This window comes from Carettochelys insculpta, chromosome 11 (assembly GCF_033958435.1).
Source record: "Carettochelys insculpta isolate YL-2023 chromosome 11, ASM3395843v1, whole genome shotgun sequence".
NCBI lineage: Eukaryota > Metazoa > Chordata > Testudines > Carettochelyidae > Carettochelys > Carettochelys insculpta.
Window position 1 is genome coordinate 12,065,848 of NC_134147.1, and position 18,571 is coordinate 12,084,418.

At 44.8% G+C, this 18,571-nt stretch overlaps 1 protein-coding gene across 3 annotated transcripts in view; it reads right to left on the reverse strand.

Annotated features, from left to right (window-relative positions):
- The window catches only part of RAF1 (Raf-1 proto-oncogene, serine/threonine kinase), a 137,964-nt gene that overhangs the window by 52,399 nt on the left and 66,994 nt on the right, over window positions 1–18,571 (reverse strand). For 2 of the 3 annotated variants that reach the window (XM_075006113.1, XM_075006114.1), the window contains exons 4-9: window positions 17,429–17,541; window positions 15,030–15,132; window positions 6,819–6,976; window positions 6,062–6,160; window positions 2,179–2,329; window positions 1,830–1,889 (exon numbers count right to left, since the gene is read on the reverse strand). In XM_075006113.1, the coding sequence (XP_074862214.1) occupies window positions 1,830–1,889; window positions 2,179–2,329; window positions 6,062–6,160; window positions 6,819–6,976; window positions 15,030–15,132; window positions 17,429–17,541 (684 nt within the window). The remainder of the gene's footprint in view (window positions 1–1,829; window positions 1,890–2,178; window positions 2,330–6,061; window positions 6,161–6,818; window positions 6,977–15,029; window positions 15,133–17,428; window positions 17,542–18,571) is intronic. The other variant, XM_075006115.1, reaches the window with a different exon arrangement.

The following is an 18,571-nucleotide window of genomic DNA, read 5'->3' on the forward strand; positions in this document are numbered from 1 at the left end:
TGGCTCTCAGCATTCTGTGCTGTTATTTAGCTGTAATATACTCCTAAATGAAGACCCCCAGTAAGCAGGGGAAGTGTTGGTAATGCTGCTAGACAATACTGACCTCCTGTGATCTGGCAAATTCTCCCATTTGGCACCAGTGAGGTCCCAAGGCTGCTGGACCAGAAAGGTTCAACCTATACGTACACCTAATACTTGAGAGACTGTAAAGATTGAGATTTGTACTCTAATACCAAAATAAATTCTTACAACATCTGACCACAATACAACTCTACAAATGTACTAAAATTATGCTGTTATACTGCACTAGAGTTGGCCTTTCCTCTCCCCTAACCTCATGCCACACAAACTTGACAGCACTCAATTCTACAGTCATGCACAAGGTTAGTTCTGACAAAAGCAACTTTTACAGCTTGCTACTTTTGTATGTGATATAGTAGAAGGAAGTACTTGAAAAGCAAAATGCTACACAAAGAGCATGCACTACATAAGTGTCAAATACTAAAAGAAATGAGTTTCTAGAAGTCAATTTAAAACTTCCAACCACAGATGAAATTTAGATTTCACAGTGAGACAGAACATCCTGCAGGAAGGACATACTAACGCTTAGGATAAACACTACACTTTTAAACAGTTGTCCTAATTATAGTTCCTCAAGACTCATTTAGAAAAGTGTGGAGTCATGGCTAGTACGATAAACTCTGACCTATCACCTGTATTTAGAATCATAACATTCCCACATTCTTGCTGTGCTTCACTGTGCTAATCTTCATCAGAATAAAATGTACACAAATTTGAAGCACTCTTGTATTATATTACCTGTTCAAGAACAGACACAACCAGGCAGAAATCTTAAAAAGAACCTGGAATCAGAACAGCAGCTGGGAACAGAGCTGGTCCGGGGGGGCTGGCAACCCACAGAGCCAGACACAGCAGAACTAGCAGAGCCTGAAGGGGTCAGAGGAGCCTGGTGGCTGGGGAAGGGAGCCCAGCAGTGAGGCTCTTGCCCTGCCACCAGAGAATGGGGGCCTGACTTCCCACAGTCCAACAACGTCCCTTGTTTATGACTAGTCAGGTCCCAAGGGTGGCAGATCAGGGAGGTCCAGCTCTCTCACTCACACCTAATCTTCATGTGAAGTATAAACAGCCCAAGGTGGCTCCCTTGTCAGGATCATCTGGATACATCTCACTTAATCATTTCCCTGCTGCTGTGAAGTATTTGGGTACTGGTTTACCTCAGTCCCGCCTATTCTCTGGCTATAGCACATTATGGCATATGGGCTACAATACTTTGGCTAATTATGGTGTCTAATTGTGTGTGTGGTTGCTGAGTGGTATTGGTGGTCTGTGATTTGCACATGAGAGTAGATGCTCTGGTGGCACTTTCTAGCCTCAAATTGTGTGACTCCACTAGCACACTATTTATTTAATCTTACTTTGTATTTGGCAAATACCATGTGTGTGTAGCCATGCTATAATTCACCAAAACAATTTCCAGAGAAAAGGACAGGCAGTGCCTTAAAAGACATGTCTGAGGTGAAATTTTAAACACAGTGGAGCCACTATGGAGCTAAAGTGACTAGACTTACTAAAAAGATAAATTTCACCCTGTCTGTAGAATTATCAACTTCACCTATGCAAACTATTCTGCCTTGGTATCACTTCCAACTATTATACTCAAAAGCGAGAACTGTACCAAAACAAACATGCCATACGAACATCTTTTTGAAACCCATTTTAGAATAATTTCACTTAGCCATTACTGTAGTTTACAATCTGACAAGCCCTGTTAATTACAAGAAGGCAAAGGCGTAAAGAAAAATACCTACTCTTCCCCTCAAACAAAATCGTCTGCACCAGGAACTGGGAGAAGCACTCAGGCTGTTGTTCTAGTACAAAGCAACAAGAAATAAAGAAAAGAACAGAGGAAGTGTAAAAAAAAAAACAACACAGAGATGAATGAATAAAAGAACAGAAACTATCAAGAAATTGAGGAAACAAAAAAAAAAAAAAAAAACAGCTTTATTCATTAGCTCTGTCCTTGGCTTTCCACCATTTACCAAACAAAGGATAGATGTTAAGCAGAAAAATGCAACAACATGACAAACTAAAATACTGATCACTACTGGTTATTTAGTTTTAGAGGAACCCTACATAATTTCTTATTTGGCATATTACCTCAATTATCCTGTTGTCTACAGGCATGGTAGTGCTGACCATATGGACATTTGGGGTGGATGTAGATCTCTGTCTTTGGGAAAGTGAGCCCTCAGAAGGATTTGAAGTGTTGAATGTGAAGGCATGAGGCGTAGAGTATCTGTGCTGGGAACTAAGATGAAAAGAGGGAAAAAGTCAGTTCATTTTTCTTTCTCTATGGCCGTGTCTACGCTTGGCCATAATTTCAAAAGGGCCATGCTAATGGCCAAATTGGAGACTACTAATGAGGCTCCAAAATGAATATTCATCACCTCAGTAACATAGTGCCAGCCGCAGTACTTCAAAAATGCCATGTTTCAATCACACATGGCTCGTCTGCTCGGGGGCTTGTCTACACAAGTGCCTTTTCGAAAGGACCCCGCACATTCAAAATCTCCTTATTCTTATCCTCTTATTCATTTCAGTGCCTCATTAGTATTCTCTGATTTGGCCATTAGCATGGCCCATTCGAAATTTTGGCCAAGTGTAGACATGGCCTACTAATTGCAAATTACTGTACGGTGCATCTGGCCTGAAAACAAAAACCACACAGAATCTCAAGCAAAAGGATTAGTATTATTTGCTGACTGAACTATTTAGCCAATTAGATCTTGCCCAGTTTACTTTAGGAACAAAATCAAAGAGTTTAAAGCAAGATTTAACAGCTGGCAATACCTGCCTGGCACATTCAGCAGCAGTCTGTGGTATTTTTGCCATTATTTCATTTGTTACACCTCATCTCAATTTTTGCTACTCATTTAATCAATTGTTAGAAAATTAGCTCAGCTGTTATTAGTTCAGATCTGTGAAATTTAAGCAAGACCCTTCTTTCAAGGCCAGCTACTTGTAGGAGTAATAAACAGTTTTAAATATAATATGAGAATTATAGTTTGGGGGAACGGAAGTAGGTTGCTGGGAACGTTCAACTACTCACAGACAGGAGCTGTCAAGGAAGTAAAGAAATACCAGCTAAAAGGAGCAGTTCTACAGAAAGCAAAGCGGTTACAGAAGAAAGTAATTTCTGCAACGTATGAACACACACTGGACTATAGCTGAAGCAAATAATTAATAGTGCTGGGCCGACAGTCAAGACGGGGGTCGGGGGAGGAGGGGGAGAGAGGGATAAGAAACAATTAGTTACTACTGCAAATCCTCCAAAAGAAAATGTTTCAAGCTAGCATGCTGGTCATAGAAATGGGCCTGCAGCACTCCCAAGAAGACAATCGTGTCAGGAGGAAGCTGAGCATCATACACTTCTGGCCTGGCCTAACCTCATCAGCCTCAAACTACAGGAAAAGTGAACCAAGGTGAAAGTAAGAGACAGAGGGCATGATGCACGGAAGGAGACTACACATTTAGTGTCTAAAACCACATATTTTCTTAGATTTTCAAAATTTCAAGAGTTTTGTATTTTCTTTAACCTATTCTACACTTTGTTCCCTTTTTAAACCCCTCGACTTAAGTTAGACAGTAAGAACATGTGGTAGCATCAAAACTGATGGTGTTTTAAAAACTTGGATATACAAATCATATTTCACACATGTATTAAGCAAATGGTTGTTTTCTAATGAGACTACTGGAACAACACTGTCCAAAGGAACCTACATACTACAGCATATTAAAAATATCAGTATCACAAAGGAAACAGGAAAAAACAGTCTCAAAAATATTTAAACCCCTCCAAACAAAAACCCTTTATGCCTTTAATGGTCTGATTTAAAAATCTCAAGGCTAAAAATTCAAGAAGACTGCAATCCCAGGTGCAAGTATCTCTTGACGATAGGAAAGGGAGATATTACACACCTTATTTACAATTTCTATATGCAAATAAATATTAGCCTTTCAGCTGTAAAACCAACGCAATGTTACTTTAGTTCAGGGGTGACCAACACATGACCCAGCATCCAACCAGAATCCAGCTTCACCAACCATTTTTATCTGGCTCGCAAAGCTGCCTCACCACAGCAGTCAGGCGAGAGCCACAGCCTGCTTGCCTCCCACCCCAGCCCTGTGGAAGAAACAGCCCTTACCCCTGGTGGCATGAGCCTGGCCCCACGCTGCTGGAGCCACCCCCTCTAACACTCTCCCACCCGCACGTACCAGGCAGCCCCAGAGCGCACCTCCCCCGAGGCCACAGGGGCCCAGCTGGCCTGGACAGAGCCTGGTGAGTAGCTGTGACCTGGCTGCACCCCTCACTGCTGCCTTATGGCCAGGCCCAGGACTATCTGTAGCACCCAGTGAGAAGGGGGGGGACTTTCCTGCCTCTTCATCCTTCCAGAACTCAGGCTGGAATGCAGCTCCCTGCCCAGCTAGGCAGGAGACCCCAGGCACCCCAGGGTAGGCGCTTTGCTGGGATGCTGTAAACCGAGCCCAGGTCCACACTTAAAATCTCAGATCAATCCAGCTGCAACTCTCAGGCCTATGAAAAACCTGGCACTGCAGTATCTGTGCGGCCAGGCCAGGAGAGGAACTCTCTTGTTACCCTACTGGCTGACCCTTGGACAGGGTGGCTTTACAGAAGTGACTGAAAACCCCCTGCCCACAATGTGCTGCGGGTCTGTGGTGGTACAGCTGCAGCACTGCATTTGGAGTGTTACTATCCTGAGTGGCAGCTGAATACTTCACTTCACTAGTGTGAATGGATGCTCCCTCATCCTGTAGTTTCTGCTGTGGTTGTTACATGTCACAAAGAGATTCCCAGGCATCATAGCTTTGAATGCATGCATGCTGTTTAAAATAAAAGATTTCACACCCCAGCCTCCCTTTTACTTATGTGAAATATGCACTTGATAATGTTCAGTGACCACTTTATACATTCTCCATGAGGTCCTGGCAAGTGCCAGAAACCCAAAGTCCATGCTTATACGCAATCTGTTCATATCTTTAGATTTCAGGTAATGTCCAAAGAGTTTGCCCTTTTTAATCTCCACCACTCTCTGAGAAGGGAATTCAAAATGGTCGATTTCTTGAGAGGAACTGATTTACAGAATTTCTCGTTTCTTACTATAAGGTGGTATTTTAATGTCAGTTGTTCTCAAATGATTTCTCTGTTCTTAATAAATACTGATTGGAGCTGCTTCTTTGTGGAGAAGGTAAATTCTGGCGTCTTGCAGTTTCTATAGCTGTAAGGTGACCTCTGTCCCATATTTAGCGGGATGGTCCTGTATTTGGGACTCCAAAAAGGAGCCCCTACTTATTTTTTAAAAGGCACTAACTGTCCCGTATTTGGGCCCTCCCCGCACTGATCTTTTCCACCAGCAGCTGCTGGCTGGAGAGCAGGGAGGTCACTTCCCCAAGACTCAGGAAAGTTAGGGGAGTGTGGGTGGTTGCCACATCCCTGCCACCTCCCCGGGGCTCACGGGGAAGGCTGGTGGCTGCCACTTCGCTAGGGCTCCTGGGGAGTGCTGAGGGCTGCTGCCTCCTTCCTGGCTCCCCAGGGCTTGGTGGAGCCAGAAGGGGCTGTGCCCTCCCCCTCATATCTCCCTGTCTTGTATTTGGGACAGAGAGATACAGTCGCCCTATATAGCTGTCACATCTTTTATTCAATAAAATGCTCCTAAGGATTCATTACTACTTTCTATAACTTGTGCAGCATGGGCAGAACATCTTACATGCTGACCTAATTGTGAGTGAGCTAGTAGGGATATTAGACTAATATAGTAAAGTAATAAAATATTAATTTATGCTGCATTTTTCTGTTTTGAATGAGTACACTATTTTAACCCCCAGAACATGTAAAAAATTGCCATGTGGCCCCTGATGCAAAAAGCTAGGCCACCTCTCCATTCTGTCTGTCACCCCAGTGTTATATGTTCATGTATTAAATCTTTGCTTCTCAAAACAAAAAGTAGTGGAAATAACTTACCTAACTGGTATCCGGGAGACAGACTCACGCATCCGTCGCACTGTCAAGGGAGGTAGCGCAGGGACACCACTTTCACTAATATTTGAATTAGGGAACAATCTGAAATGCCAACAAAAAGAATTGCAATGAAGTGCTACATTATGTCCTGATTAATGCTATAGAAAGAGCTATGATTTTAGGTTTCTGTATCTGCACTACAGTTGGTAATTATCATCCATTGTTACATAGTTTGTTTTCCTGCTCTGTCTTTAAGCTTATGGTGTGCTCCATGACAAATAAACCCCTGTATGTTATACCTGCTGAATTTTTCAAGTATTACTTCCAAATTAAATTTTGGATGTCTTTTCTGGTGGGACGTTCAAGTTACAAAAGGACTACGGGATCTGGGATACAATTTTCAGAAGTACTAATACTACCCTTTAATTTTCCTTTAGATTAAAATGAATTGTAGGAAGAATTCCTGCACACTTGCATGTTCAATGAATTTTGAGATGACACTATATTAGCTGGACATTTGCCATGTTTGTCTGTTTGTCCCAGAATACTATTTTAAGAAAATGAGCCTAATACACTTCATTGTCTTACTGCATAAACTGAGAGGGAGAAGATACTAATGGTTATCTAATCACGCCAATACACAAAGTCTTTTTACCCATTACACTGCTCAACAATCCACAACTCACTGATATTGAAACTGAATCTGAGATTCTTCAGTCAAAGAGGCTCACTGTTCATATTAATAATTAAAGGCTCTTACAAGAGTTGCCTGATATTGCTCCAGTCCACACACATGGTTGGGACTTTAGTGCTGCAGTGTTCATGGAATTTGTAGCCACATGTCTGACACCGAAACCCATTTAGAAGAAACTTCTGGCATATGTCACAGAAGGCAAGCTTTAAAAATGTCTTCCGAGCCTAGAAAACAAGTTAAATATTTTAAATGTGTACACACATGCACACACCCATATAGTACCAGCTCTGTCTGTTAGCTCAGATGAATACCTAAGGATCTGGCAAAAATTAATGGTAAAATAATGAATGAAAGCAGAGAAGTTACTCACCTGTGTAGTAACGATGGTTCTTCGAGATGCGTCCCCGTGGGTGCTCCACCGTAGGTGTTGGGCTCGCCCCGGCGCCACAGCTCGGAAAATCTTCAGCAGTCTCCGTCAGGTCGCGCATGCGCCGATGCACGTCGGCTCTTCTCGCGCTTACGGTCACGTGCGCAATCCGGTCCCTGCCAGTTCCTGATCAACCGCTCCGGACGTCTCTGAAAAACACAAACAGAGCTCCGAAGTGGGGAGGAACGGGTGGGTAGTGGAGCACCCACGGGGACACATCTCAAAGAACCAATGTTACTACACAGGTGAGTAACTTCTCTTTCTTCTTCGAGTGGTCCCCGAGGGTGCTCCACCGTAGGTGACTACCCAGCAGTAAACCCCCCGAAAAAGGAGGTGGGTACCCGATTTATGCGCAGCTTGCCCTTGAAAGGACTGCTGTCGACAGGCGTGTATCCTCATCAAGCATCCTGTGCATGGCGTAGTGCTTGGCGAAAGTGTCGTAGGAAGACCACGTTGCCGCTCTGCAGATGTCTCTCAGCGCGATTCCCTTGAAGAAGGCCGTCGACGCCGCCATCGCCTTAGTGGAGTGGGCCTTGGGCAGAACTGGCAGAGGAGTCTTGCGAAGCTCGTAACAGTCTTATGCATGTCACAATGTGATTTGAAATCCTCTGCGAAGATAATGCTTCCCCTTTTGACCTGGATGCAATGGACACCAGGAGTCTGTCCGTTTTCCAAAAAAGGCTTAGTTCTATCGATGTAGAAGGCCAGCGCCCTTCTCACATCCAATAAGTGCAACCGTGCCTCTTTACTTGAACTGTGAGGCTTAGGATAGAACAAGGGCAGTACTATAGGTTCGTTAATGTGAAAATCTGAAGAGACCTTTGGAACGAAGGCTGGGTGCAAGCGTAAGACCACCACCTCCTCTGAGAATATTGTGCAGGGTGATGTGGACATTATGGCTGCAAGTTCGCTCACCGTGCGAGCTGACGTGATTGCCAGGAGGAAAGTTGTTTTCATGGTAAGTAGCCGAAGGGAGACCGTAGCCAATGGCTCAAAGGGCGGTCCCGAAAGCGTGTGTAGAACCAAGTCTAAACTCCATGATGGCGGTATTGGTTTCTGAGGGGGGTACAGGTTTACCAACCCCTTTAGGAAGCGTGCGACAACAGGATGGGCAAATATGGTTGATCCATCCTCTTCATGTCGAAAAGCTGATATAGCCGCAAGATGAACCTTTATGGAGGATAGGGAGAGTCCCTTTTGTTTGAGTTGTAGCAGGCAGTCCAGAATCATAGGTATGGTGGCGTCCTGAGGTGTCAATTGCTTGGAAGAACACCAAGCGGAAAAACGTGACCATTTATGTTCATAAGTCTTTCTGGTAGAAGTCCTCCAACTACACTCCAGGACTCGCTGCACTCCCTCTGAACATGTAGTCTCTAGGGCGCTGAGCCATGGATTAACCATGCTTGTAGCCGAAGTCTCTGTGGGTGTGGATGCAGTATTGACCGTCGAGCCTGCGTAAGAAGGTCCGGTACTGTTGGTAGGGGAAACGGCCGATGCTGTGCCATGCGTAGAAGCAGTGGGAACCACTGTTGCCGATCCCAAGTCGGGACTATAAGTATCATGCGTGCTCTCTCCCTTTTGACTTTCTCCAAGACCTTGTGTATGAGTGTTGAGGGAGGGAACGCATAGAGTAGAGGGCCCTTCCATAGGATCATGAAGGCGTCTCCCAAGGATCCCTGTCCCATGCCCGCTCTGGAGCAGTATCGGAGACATTTCTTGTTGCCGCGAGTGGCGAACAAGTCGATTTGGGGAAACCCCCATTTGCGGAACACTTGGTGAAGCAGGTCTGAATGGATCTGCCACTCGTGCGTGGGCGCAAAGTGTCTGCTGAGTTGGTCCGCCTTCATGTTGTGGACACCCAGTAAGCATGAAGCTCTTATGGTTATGTTGTTGGCAATGCACCAGTTCCACAACCGGATCGCCTCCGCACAGAGTGCACGAGAGCTGGCCCCACCTTGTCGGTTTATATAAAACATGGTGGTGGTGTTGTCAATATTTACACCGACTACTTTTCCGCGCAGATAATTCCGAAAATGCCTGCACGCATTGAACACTGCTCTGAGGTCTAGTATGTTTATATGCAGTGTCTTCTCTACAGGGGACCATAAACCTTGAGTGGTTTTGTTGTCCATGTGTGCCCCCCATCCCGTATGGGATGCATCTGTTGTAATGAAAGCAGTAATTTGTGGTTGGTGGAAAGGCACCCCTGTTAGTAGGTTCTTGGGGTTTGCCCACCATGTTAGTGACTTTCGCGCCTCCATTGTGAGTGACACCATCTTGTGACAGTATGGATTGATGGTTTGTATACGGTTGCCAACCAATGCTGCAATCCTCGCATGTGTAGCCTGGCATTTTGTACCACAAACGTGGTGGTCACCATGTGCCCCAGTAATTGTAAGCACGTTAGGACTGAGACAATGGGGCTGTATGTTATTTGTTGTACTAGAGACTCGATGGCGCGAAAACGGGCATCGGGCAAATATACCCTTGACGTGACAGAGTCTATCCGAGCCCCTATAAATTCTATATTTTGCGTGGGCTCGGTCTTTGACTTTGAGAAGTTGATGATGAGGCCCAGTGAGGTGAATGTGTTTGTGGTGATACGTATCATCTGCAATACCTCTGCTTGGGAAGTCCCCTTTAGCAGGCAATCGTCCAGGTACGGGAAGATGAAGATGCCCTGTCTGTGCAGGTATGCTGCCACGACTGCTAGAGTCTTGGTGAAAACTCTGGGTGCCGAAGAGAGACCAAATGGAAGGACTCTGTACTGAAAATGATCTGTGCCCACGATGAACCGAAGGAAGTGTCTGTGCGCTGGGTGAATTGTAATATGAAAATACGCATCCTGTAAGTCGAGGGCTGCAAACCAATCTCCGTCGTCTAGTGCCGTGATTATTGAAGCCATCGTAGTCATTTTGAAGCGTTGTTTGCGCAGATATTGGTTGAGTGCCCATAGATCCAGAATGGGTCTCCAACCTCCTGTCGTCTTCTCTGTCAGGAAGTATCTGGAGTAGAAGCCTTTGCCTCGAAATTCCTCCTGTACTCTCTCCACCACCCCTATGAAGAGGAGGTGGTTCAACTCCCACCTTAGCTCCGTTAGGTGAGAGGGGTCTCTGAGAAGGGGTGTGGTGGGAGGATTTGGTGGAGGTAATGATTGAAAGGGGATCGTGTACCCCGTGGCTACAATCTCCAATACCCACTTGTCCGAAGTGATGCTTTTCCATTGTGGGTAGAATGACGTGAGTCGATGATGGAACATGTACTGAGATTGGCACTGAGATACGGTCTTGGTTTCGCGGCCCTCGACATACCCGTCAAACCTGCTGTCTTATATTCTGCCCTGAGGGGGTGTGGCCTTGTTGAGGTCGACGCCTAGGGGCTTTGTATTGCGGTGGTTGTTGACGACGCCCCTGGTCATACCCCCGTTGAAAATGGGTATGTTGCATTTGGTAACTATAACGGCGTTGTTGAGGATAAAACTTTTTCCTTCTGTATGGTGGGGTGTATATCCCCAAAGTCCGAAGTGTCGCTCTGGAATCTTTACTAGAGTGCAAGACTGAGGCGGTTGATTCGGCGAATAATTTCATTTTGTCAAAGGGAAGATCTGCTATTTTTACTTGCAGATCCTTGGGAATGCCTGAGGTGTGGAGCCATGACTCCCTGCGCATTACAACCACAGTGGCTACTGCACGAGCCGCTGTGTCTGCTACATCTAAAGCAATCTGGACTCCTGCTCGAGAAGCCGCGTATCCTTCCTGTATGATTGCCTTAAAGACCGGCTTCTTATCCTCCGGGAAGTCCATAAGAGCGGTAAGTTTAGAGTAATTGTTGAAATTGTGGTTCGACAAATGGGCAGCGTAGTTAGCCATGCGAAGCAACAGGGTAGATGACGAGTAAGCCTTTCTACCGAGGAGATCCAGTTTCCTTATATCCTTGTCCAGACCCCCAGATTTATACTGGGAAGTCTTGGCTCTATGTTGAGAGGATTCCACCACTAGCGAATTTGGCTGTGGATGACTAAACAAAAACTCCATGCCTTTAGCAAGGACGAAATACTTTTTGTCTGCCCTTTTGTTGGTAGGAGGAGTGGAGGCCGGAGTTTGCCATATGTTAGTGGCTGCCTCCATAATTGCATTGTCCAATGGTATAGCTATTTTAGAGGAAGAAGGGGGCCTGAGGTTTTTAAGGAGCTTGTGATGCTTTTCTTGTACCTCCGCCACTTGAATGTCCTGAGATTGAGCCACCCTTCTGAACAGCTCCTGGAATTGTTTTAGATCGTCTGGGGGAAGAGATGTCCCCAGGAACAACCGCTTCATCTGGGGAGGATGAGGAGGCATTACTGTGGTATCTCTCCTCCAGGTCCTCTGGATCCTGGCTGTATTCATATGGTTGTGCTTTTGAAGTTTCGAAGTGAGGTTCAAAATCCTTTGAAACCACCTTTGATTGGGAAACTTGTGTTCCCCCAGGTGGAAGCTGTGCACTGTGATGTTGAGGAGGAGTTAACGGAGATCTATGACGAGATGCCGAACTCCTATGCTGATGTCCCGTATATCAGTGACAGTCATAGCAACAGGGATAGGGTCCCGGTGATGGGGACCTGGACCACAACCCAAAGGCGTAAGGGTGATGCAGGGAGTGACGTGATCGTCGAGATGACACCGACGTAGGGGGAGATCCTCTGTGATGATACTCATAGGGGTCTCTGCTGGAGGATGGTGAGAAGCGTGCAACTCCATGAGATGGACGTTGGAGAAAGGGAGATGGGAGCCTGTGGCAGGCTCAAGGTCTTGCTGCTCGTTGAGTCTCTGCGGGGGGATCGCAGTGATAATGGCAGCGCAATTACCTCAGGGGAGGGACTGCAGTGCCGGGTCTTTGCTTTGGCTTTCGCTCTCTCAGGTACCAATGGAGGCCTGATTGGTGCCGGAGAGCTCAGCACCGTAGTCGGTGCCGTGGTGGTTTCCGCTGCCCCCGGTGCCGTGCTCGGTGCCGTCACTCTCTGTGCTGCCCGGGGTGTTTCACTCAGCCCTGCAGGGCTCCGTGCCGGGCGTTGACGCTCCGGTGCTGTCAGAGCCGAAACTCTCGGTGCCGCAGGAGCCAGTGCCGATCTCTCCGACGCCTGCGCAGCCCTCGGTGCCGTTTCCTTAAGAGTTGCAGGCCCCTGCGCGGGTACATGCGCCGCAGCTCTCTCAGCAGAGGAAGCCAGTGGGCCTGGATCCCTTGTTTTGCTCGTCCCGCTCCCAGAAGTGACGGGCAGGGATCGAGCTGGAGAAGCTTTTCTCTTCTTCTGCACAGAGGAGGTCAAAGAGGCAGCCTTCCTCTTGTGCAATCCTGAAGAGCCCTCCTTATGGGGCTTCTCCGACGTGGTAGGCTGAAGTGCTTTGTCAAAGAGAAGCATTTAAGCCTCATCTCTCTATCTTTCCTATCTTGAGTTGTTAATTTGGAGCAATGAGAGCACTTCTGGGGAACATGGGTCTCCCCGAGGCACCAGATGCATTTGCTGTGGCCATCTGAAGCAGGCATGGCCTCCCGGCAAGATTCGCACTTTTTGAAACCGGGGGACGACATTATTAGAGTTTAATTCTCTGAGTCCTTAAGTGCTAACTGCGCACTTAACAGTCTATTTGCCAAACAATAGCAACTGTTAGCCTTTGAAGACTTGTGAAAAATAGCGGGTCCACCCGGAGGCGGCCGCTCCAATCCCTAAAACAGTCTTTTGCTTCTAGAACAAAACTATATACACAGTAGACCAATATTATGATAACTAAATAAATATTAACTATAACTATAACTAGTAAAATTAATGAAACAGAGTTTCTCTCTCTCGGGCGTTGGAGCCGGAGAGGATTCCGTCTGCAGCCATTGGTGGTTGAGAAGGAACCGGCAGGGACCGGATCGCACACGTGACCGTATGCGCGTCGGCTCTTCACGCACTTCGGCGCATGTGCGACCTGACGGAGACTGCTGAAGATTTTCTGAACTGCGGCTCCGGGGCGAGCCCAACACCTACGGTGGAGCACCCACGGGGACCACTTGAAGAATAAATAATATTATAGAACAGCTCCAAACACTATATTTAATCCTACATTTGAGAAAGTTTATGTATTTGTGCTGTTACAATTATGGATATTTTGTAGCTGTTCAGTGAACTCTACCTAGCTATTTAATACTAAAAAGTAAGTGTATCCTTGAAAGATTCTGAGCACCATCTTGTTGCCAATAACGGACCTGGAAGCTTTGGCACTCATTGCAATGAAGAACAAAAAGTCTTGTGGCACCTTATAGACGAACAGATATTTTGGAGCACAAGTTTTTATGGGCAAAGACCCACTTCATCAGATGCATGAGTGGGGATGATGGTTTCAGAGGGGTATTTAAAGGATGGGGTCCCAGAAAAAGGGAGGGCCAGAACTGACAAGGTCTATTCAGCAAGGTGGAAATGGCCCATTATCAATAGAACATATCAAAAGAGGAAAAAAGAAAATCAGATCAGACAGGGGGATATGAGCCATTGTCAGAGTCTAATGGGGAGATCTTAACACCCAGGGCAGAGAAGCGGCCTTTGTAAGCTGCCATCTCTTTCCCAAGGCTTTCGAAAACCAACACTTACAACACTTCTTCACCCCTCAGTATACAATGAAGGCAGGATCCATATCTGTGCCTCTGTCCAATCTGGAATAAACAATTTTGCACTTTCTGTTCGTCCTGGTCACAAACAAAGCCACTTGTGGTATAGACCAGACAGAACAATGGATGAAAAAATGGGTCTTCATTGTTTCAATCATAACCTTTCTGACAAAATCTTCTTACAAAGTCTCTACTCCTGCTCGATGGACCAAAGAATGAAACCCATTCTGATATTATATTCCTGTGCAAAAAAAATCAAATTTTGACAGAGATAATTGGACCAAAGTTGTCCATCAGCTTAGATAATGTATGGTTATACCAGGGGAAAAAATCTGTCCATATTCCCTCTTGACAGAAAGAAAAAAGGCCCTGAGGGCTAGCCTTATTGATTTCCTCTCCCACGTAATTAAAACAGCCTGCCCACCCTCTTTTCTTTTTGGTAGGGGTGGGGTGAGGTGATGGGGGGAGAGCATAGACTTCAAGCTGGCACAGATGAGAACTCCAACCCCGCTTGGATATACCTGTTGCCCTATTGTACAAAGTACGGTATTAAGAGGATCCCAGGAAAAGGAATCCTACAGTACGCTGTTGGGAAGAAACAATACTCAAAGAGTCTCTCTCAAAATTCTGCCAAATGGCAAACACGGTTTCATGCACAGCCTGGCAAGAAACATCATGAATTTGCAGGACACCAACATGCTTAGTGCCCGGGAAAAAATCAGCCCTCTACAACAAACTCTGTAAGGCCCACAATGATAAACATGTTGAGAACCACTGGTCCAGCTATTGACTTCAAAATAAATGAGAGTGTGTGCTAAAGAAATTACGAATACTTTCTCTTTTTGTATATGGTGGGCATTTTAATGAACATGTAAGAGATTTGATTTTTTTGAAATAAAAATGAGGGTTTGGGGATTAGAAAATACTGTTAAACAAAAGTGTAATAAGAATTCTGCTTCACAGTTTTATTTTATTGCTACTATTGTAAATGAAAGAGGGCACTGCCATCTGTTCTTGGCCAGGTCTTGGGTGGCGGGGGAAAGAGTCATTGAGATTAGGGGACTAACACCTGTAAATAATCTGGGGTTATGCTGTTATTCTAGCTTTATTAATCTCTTTTATTGGAAGAGCATACCATAGCATCAAGATCTAAAGTTGCTTCCTGTGTTTAGGAAGTCAACCAAACAAGCATCCTGCATTGAAAATACAGAAGAAACTAAACTTACAAAGTTGTGTGTTGTAAGTGGAACATGATCAAGGAAATCTACTTGCAATTCCACTCCAATCAAGGATGCAGCATCTGTATTCCAATCCAAACGAGCTTTTTTGCTAAAAAGGATAAAAAACTGAAGTGAGAATAAACAGGTCTATTTAATAATGCAAATCGCAATACAAACTGTGGTAAAATGAAAACAAATAAAACCCACCCTGGTAGAATGTGTTCTTCTTAAAACACAGAATTGTAAATTATTTCCAATTTTTCAGCAATAGCTGTTTAACCACCTTACATAGGCTGTCACCGTCATATACCCTCATTATTGTTTGCATCCAGACACCACGGTGACAGAGAAATATTTTCATAAACAAATTACCAAATTATGAATGACAAAATTAGTGATATGTAAATCATATTATATGCTTTAGCTCCAGAGTTACTTGAGACCTCAATACACGCTTGGTTACACAGAAATAAATATCCACAGATGACTGTCTCATAATTGTGGCTTAAAATGCATTGAGCTTAATCACTCCCTCAACTTGTAAATACAATCATTTGGTATTTAACAGCAGCAGCATTCTCCGCCACCCATCCCCCTGCCCAATAATCCTGTAAAACACAAAGGCTACATCTACACTATCCCAAAACTTCTAAATGGCCATGCAAATGGCCATTTCGAAGTTTACTAATGAAGTGCTGAAATACATATTCAGTGCCTCATTAGAATACCAGAGGCTGCAGCACTTCGAAATTGCCATGGCTCTTCGCTGTGGGGCTCATCCAGACGGGGGTCCTTTTTGAAAGGACCCCACCAACTTTGAAATCCCCTTATTCCTATGAGCATATAGGAATAAGGGGATTTCAAAGTTGGTGGGGTCCTTTCGAAAAGGACCCCCATCTGGACGAGCCACACAGTGGCAAGCTGCAGCAATTTCGAAGTGTCGTGGCTGCCAGCATTCTAATGAGGCACTGAATATGTATTTCAGCACTTCATTAGTAAACTTCAAAACGGCCATTTGCATGGCCATTTCGAAGTTTTGGGATAGTGTAAACATGGCCAAAGAAATACTCAAGATGAGATTTAAAGCCATAAGATTTAAAATTTCCAGAGGAATTTATAAACTTAAAACTGAATATAAGGACCCTCAGTTGAGGAAGTCAATCTTCAAATTCAGGAAGAAATTTTTACTCAAATTTGAACAAATTTAGCTATATTAGGGTAATATAACAAAAGCCTCTAAAATGCAGCTAACAGGGTTTTCTTTCTTCAATTTTTAAGACACAAGTAGAGGCATTATGATGAGCAAGTCCTTAGCATTATTCCTGAGAGAATTCTGTATCAAAAATTAAAAAAATTGTGCTAAGCAATAATAATTGTGTGCACATTTCAAAACTCTGCAAAAGTTTGCCAATTTTTAATTGATTATAAATAAATGTGGAGGCTACAGTGGGCAGTGGAGAACACAGGCCACTGGCTTTACAGAAGTGGGACATCACTTTGCAAACCCCAACTCTATGGGACACTGACTTGGTGGTGATGCTGCACCCAACCCTGACAGAGCACAAAGGCTGGCCCTCCCTCAAACACTCCAGGGCCCTGTCCCTCTGCACCAGGTAGACAGGCTAACCACAAGAACATTCAAATGTGGAGGGATGTAGTGGGGGAGGGAGATAATCCAGATGTAGAGTGAGTAGTTCAATGTGGGGTAATCTGGGTGCAGGTGGATCACTGAGATGTTTCAGGAGGCGGGAGTGACATCTGACTATACAGGGGCTCACTGATGTGTTCCCACAGCCGCCAGGAAGTTTTCTGGGAATGAGCCTGACCCAGTCCTGGCTGCTTCTTGCAGGGGAAGAGGAAGTCCCATACACTCTTGCCTCCTCCCCCTGCCCCAGTACAGCTAGGACTAGTACCTGAGTCTGGCGCAGAATAGGAGCTACCTACCAGGGCATCTATTGGGCCCTAATATGCCCTGAGGTAATTTACATCTTGACTGGCTGCTCTAGACATCCAAAATAATGTACTGACAAAGCTGAGTGGGGGTGCATGACTAGTTTTGAAGCTCCTCTTAGCTTCCCTGTCAGAAAATCGTTTTTTTGCAAGGAAGCAGAGAAATCTGTACACACGCACAATGGCACAGAATTTCCCCAGCAGTATTAACATTTAAATACAAGAAATATTTAATTTCTTAAATGATTTCAGTATGCTTAAGGGATGGCTTTCTGAAGAAATTTGAGAAGAGCAATGAAAGCATCTGGATAGAGTCTTCACAGCCAAATTAGACTTCTAAAGAGGTTACCAAAAATGAGGCAAGAAACCATAGTTTCTGCTAGTTTATAAAGAGGATTTGAAAAATTCAACATTAAGTTGAAACTATTTCCCTGGTTTAGTACACAGATTCTTACCCTTTTTGCTCATTAAAAAGTCGGAAAACTGCACAGCATTCTGGCTGTAGACCTCTAACTTTGAGAGCCTTCAAAAGACAATCATTTAAGGTCATCCCATTCCGCACATTTACCTGTGAACAATAGCCAATTTTACTTTAAAACTGAAATGAGAATGACAGAAGAGGGTATAAAATACTATTTTCTAGATCTTCATATTCTAAACAAAACATGTCACTATACAAAAGGTAGACATAGCAGCAGGTTTTTTTTTTAAACAGAGTTCAGAATTTCAAAAGACTATACCTAATATGTCATATGGACAACATACATGAGCATTTCTAGGGGCAATGTTAAAACAGGTTAACAAAAGACACTCGTTCCTTCAGAATCTAACTGAACAAGTCCATCCAAAACAGCTGCCCCTGGAAAACAAATGAACTGTACACATTACTCCTAATGCAAATATGCCTGGAGGGAAGAAAAGAGGTAGAAAGGTGTGTGTGTGGAATTCTAAATCTTCCAAAATCATCTTGCCACCAAGCAGTTCCCAAATTTTCGAATACAAGAAATGAGTGAAACAAAGTATCTCAGCTGAGTTCATGGTGATTGATATGACAATACAGAGACAAAAGCAGCCCCTTAAGTAGTCAGATCCCAAACCATACATACAAGTTTTATACAGAGCTGCTGATAGGGAACCAAGGGGGCAGTCACCCTGGGGCCTGGCAATTAAAAAGAAGTTGGGGCTCTAGGTTGCTGCCACAGCAGCAGTCAGAACCCCACACAGCTTGTTCCAAGTGATAATGAGGTCTGGCTGGGAAGAAGGAGGGACAGACTGGCGCAGTCCAGGTGACACTCAGGGCTGGCTGCCTCAGCTCCACCCCCTGAACACAAGAGTTTCCCTTTACCAGGGGCCCAAAGCCAAGGCACCTCCACTTGCCCACACTGCCCAGGGCCTGGTGAATTATGCCGCGATAGCTGGCTTTATAAAATCAGCCACCACACAGAATGGCACCCAAAAGCAAATTGGAATCCAGTGCTGAGAGCAGCTATCGCTGCTTTCTCATTGCCTGCAACTTCAGAATGCTCTTCTAATACAGCACCTATAGAATGCACTGTTAGTGCTCAATATAACAAAGGCACAAGCATCTTTGGCAAAGT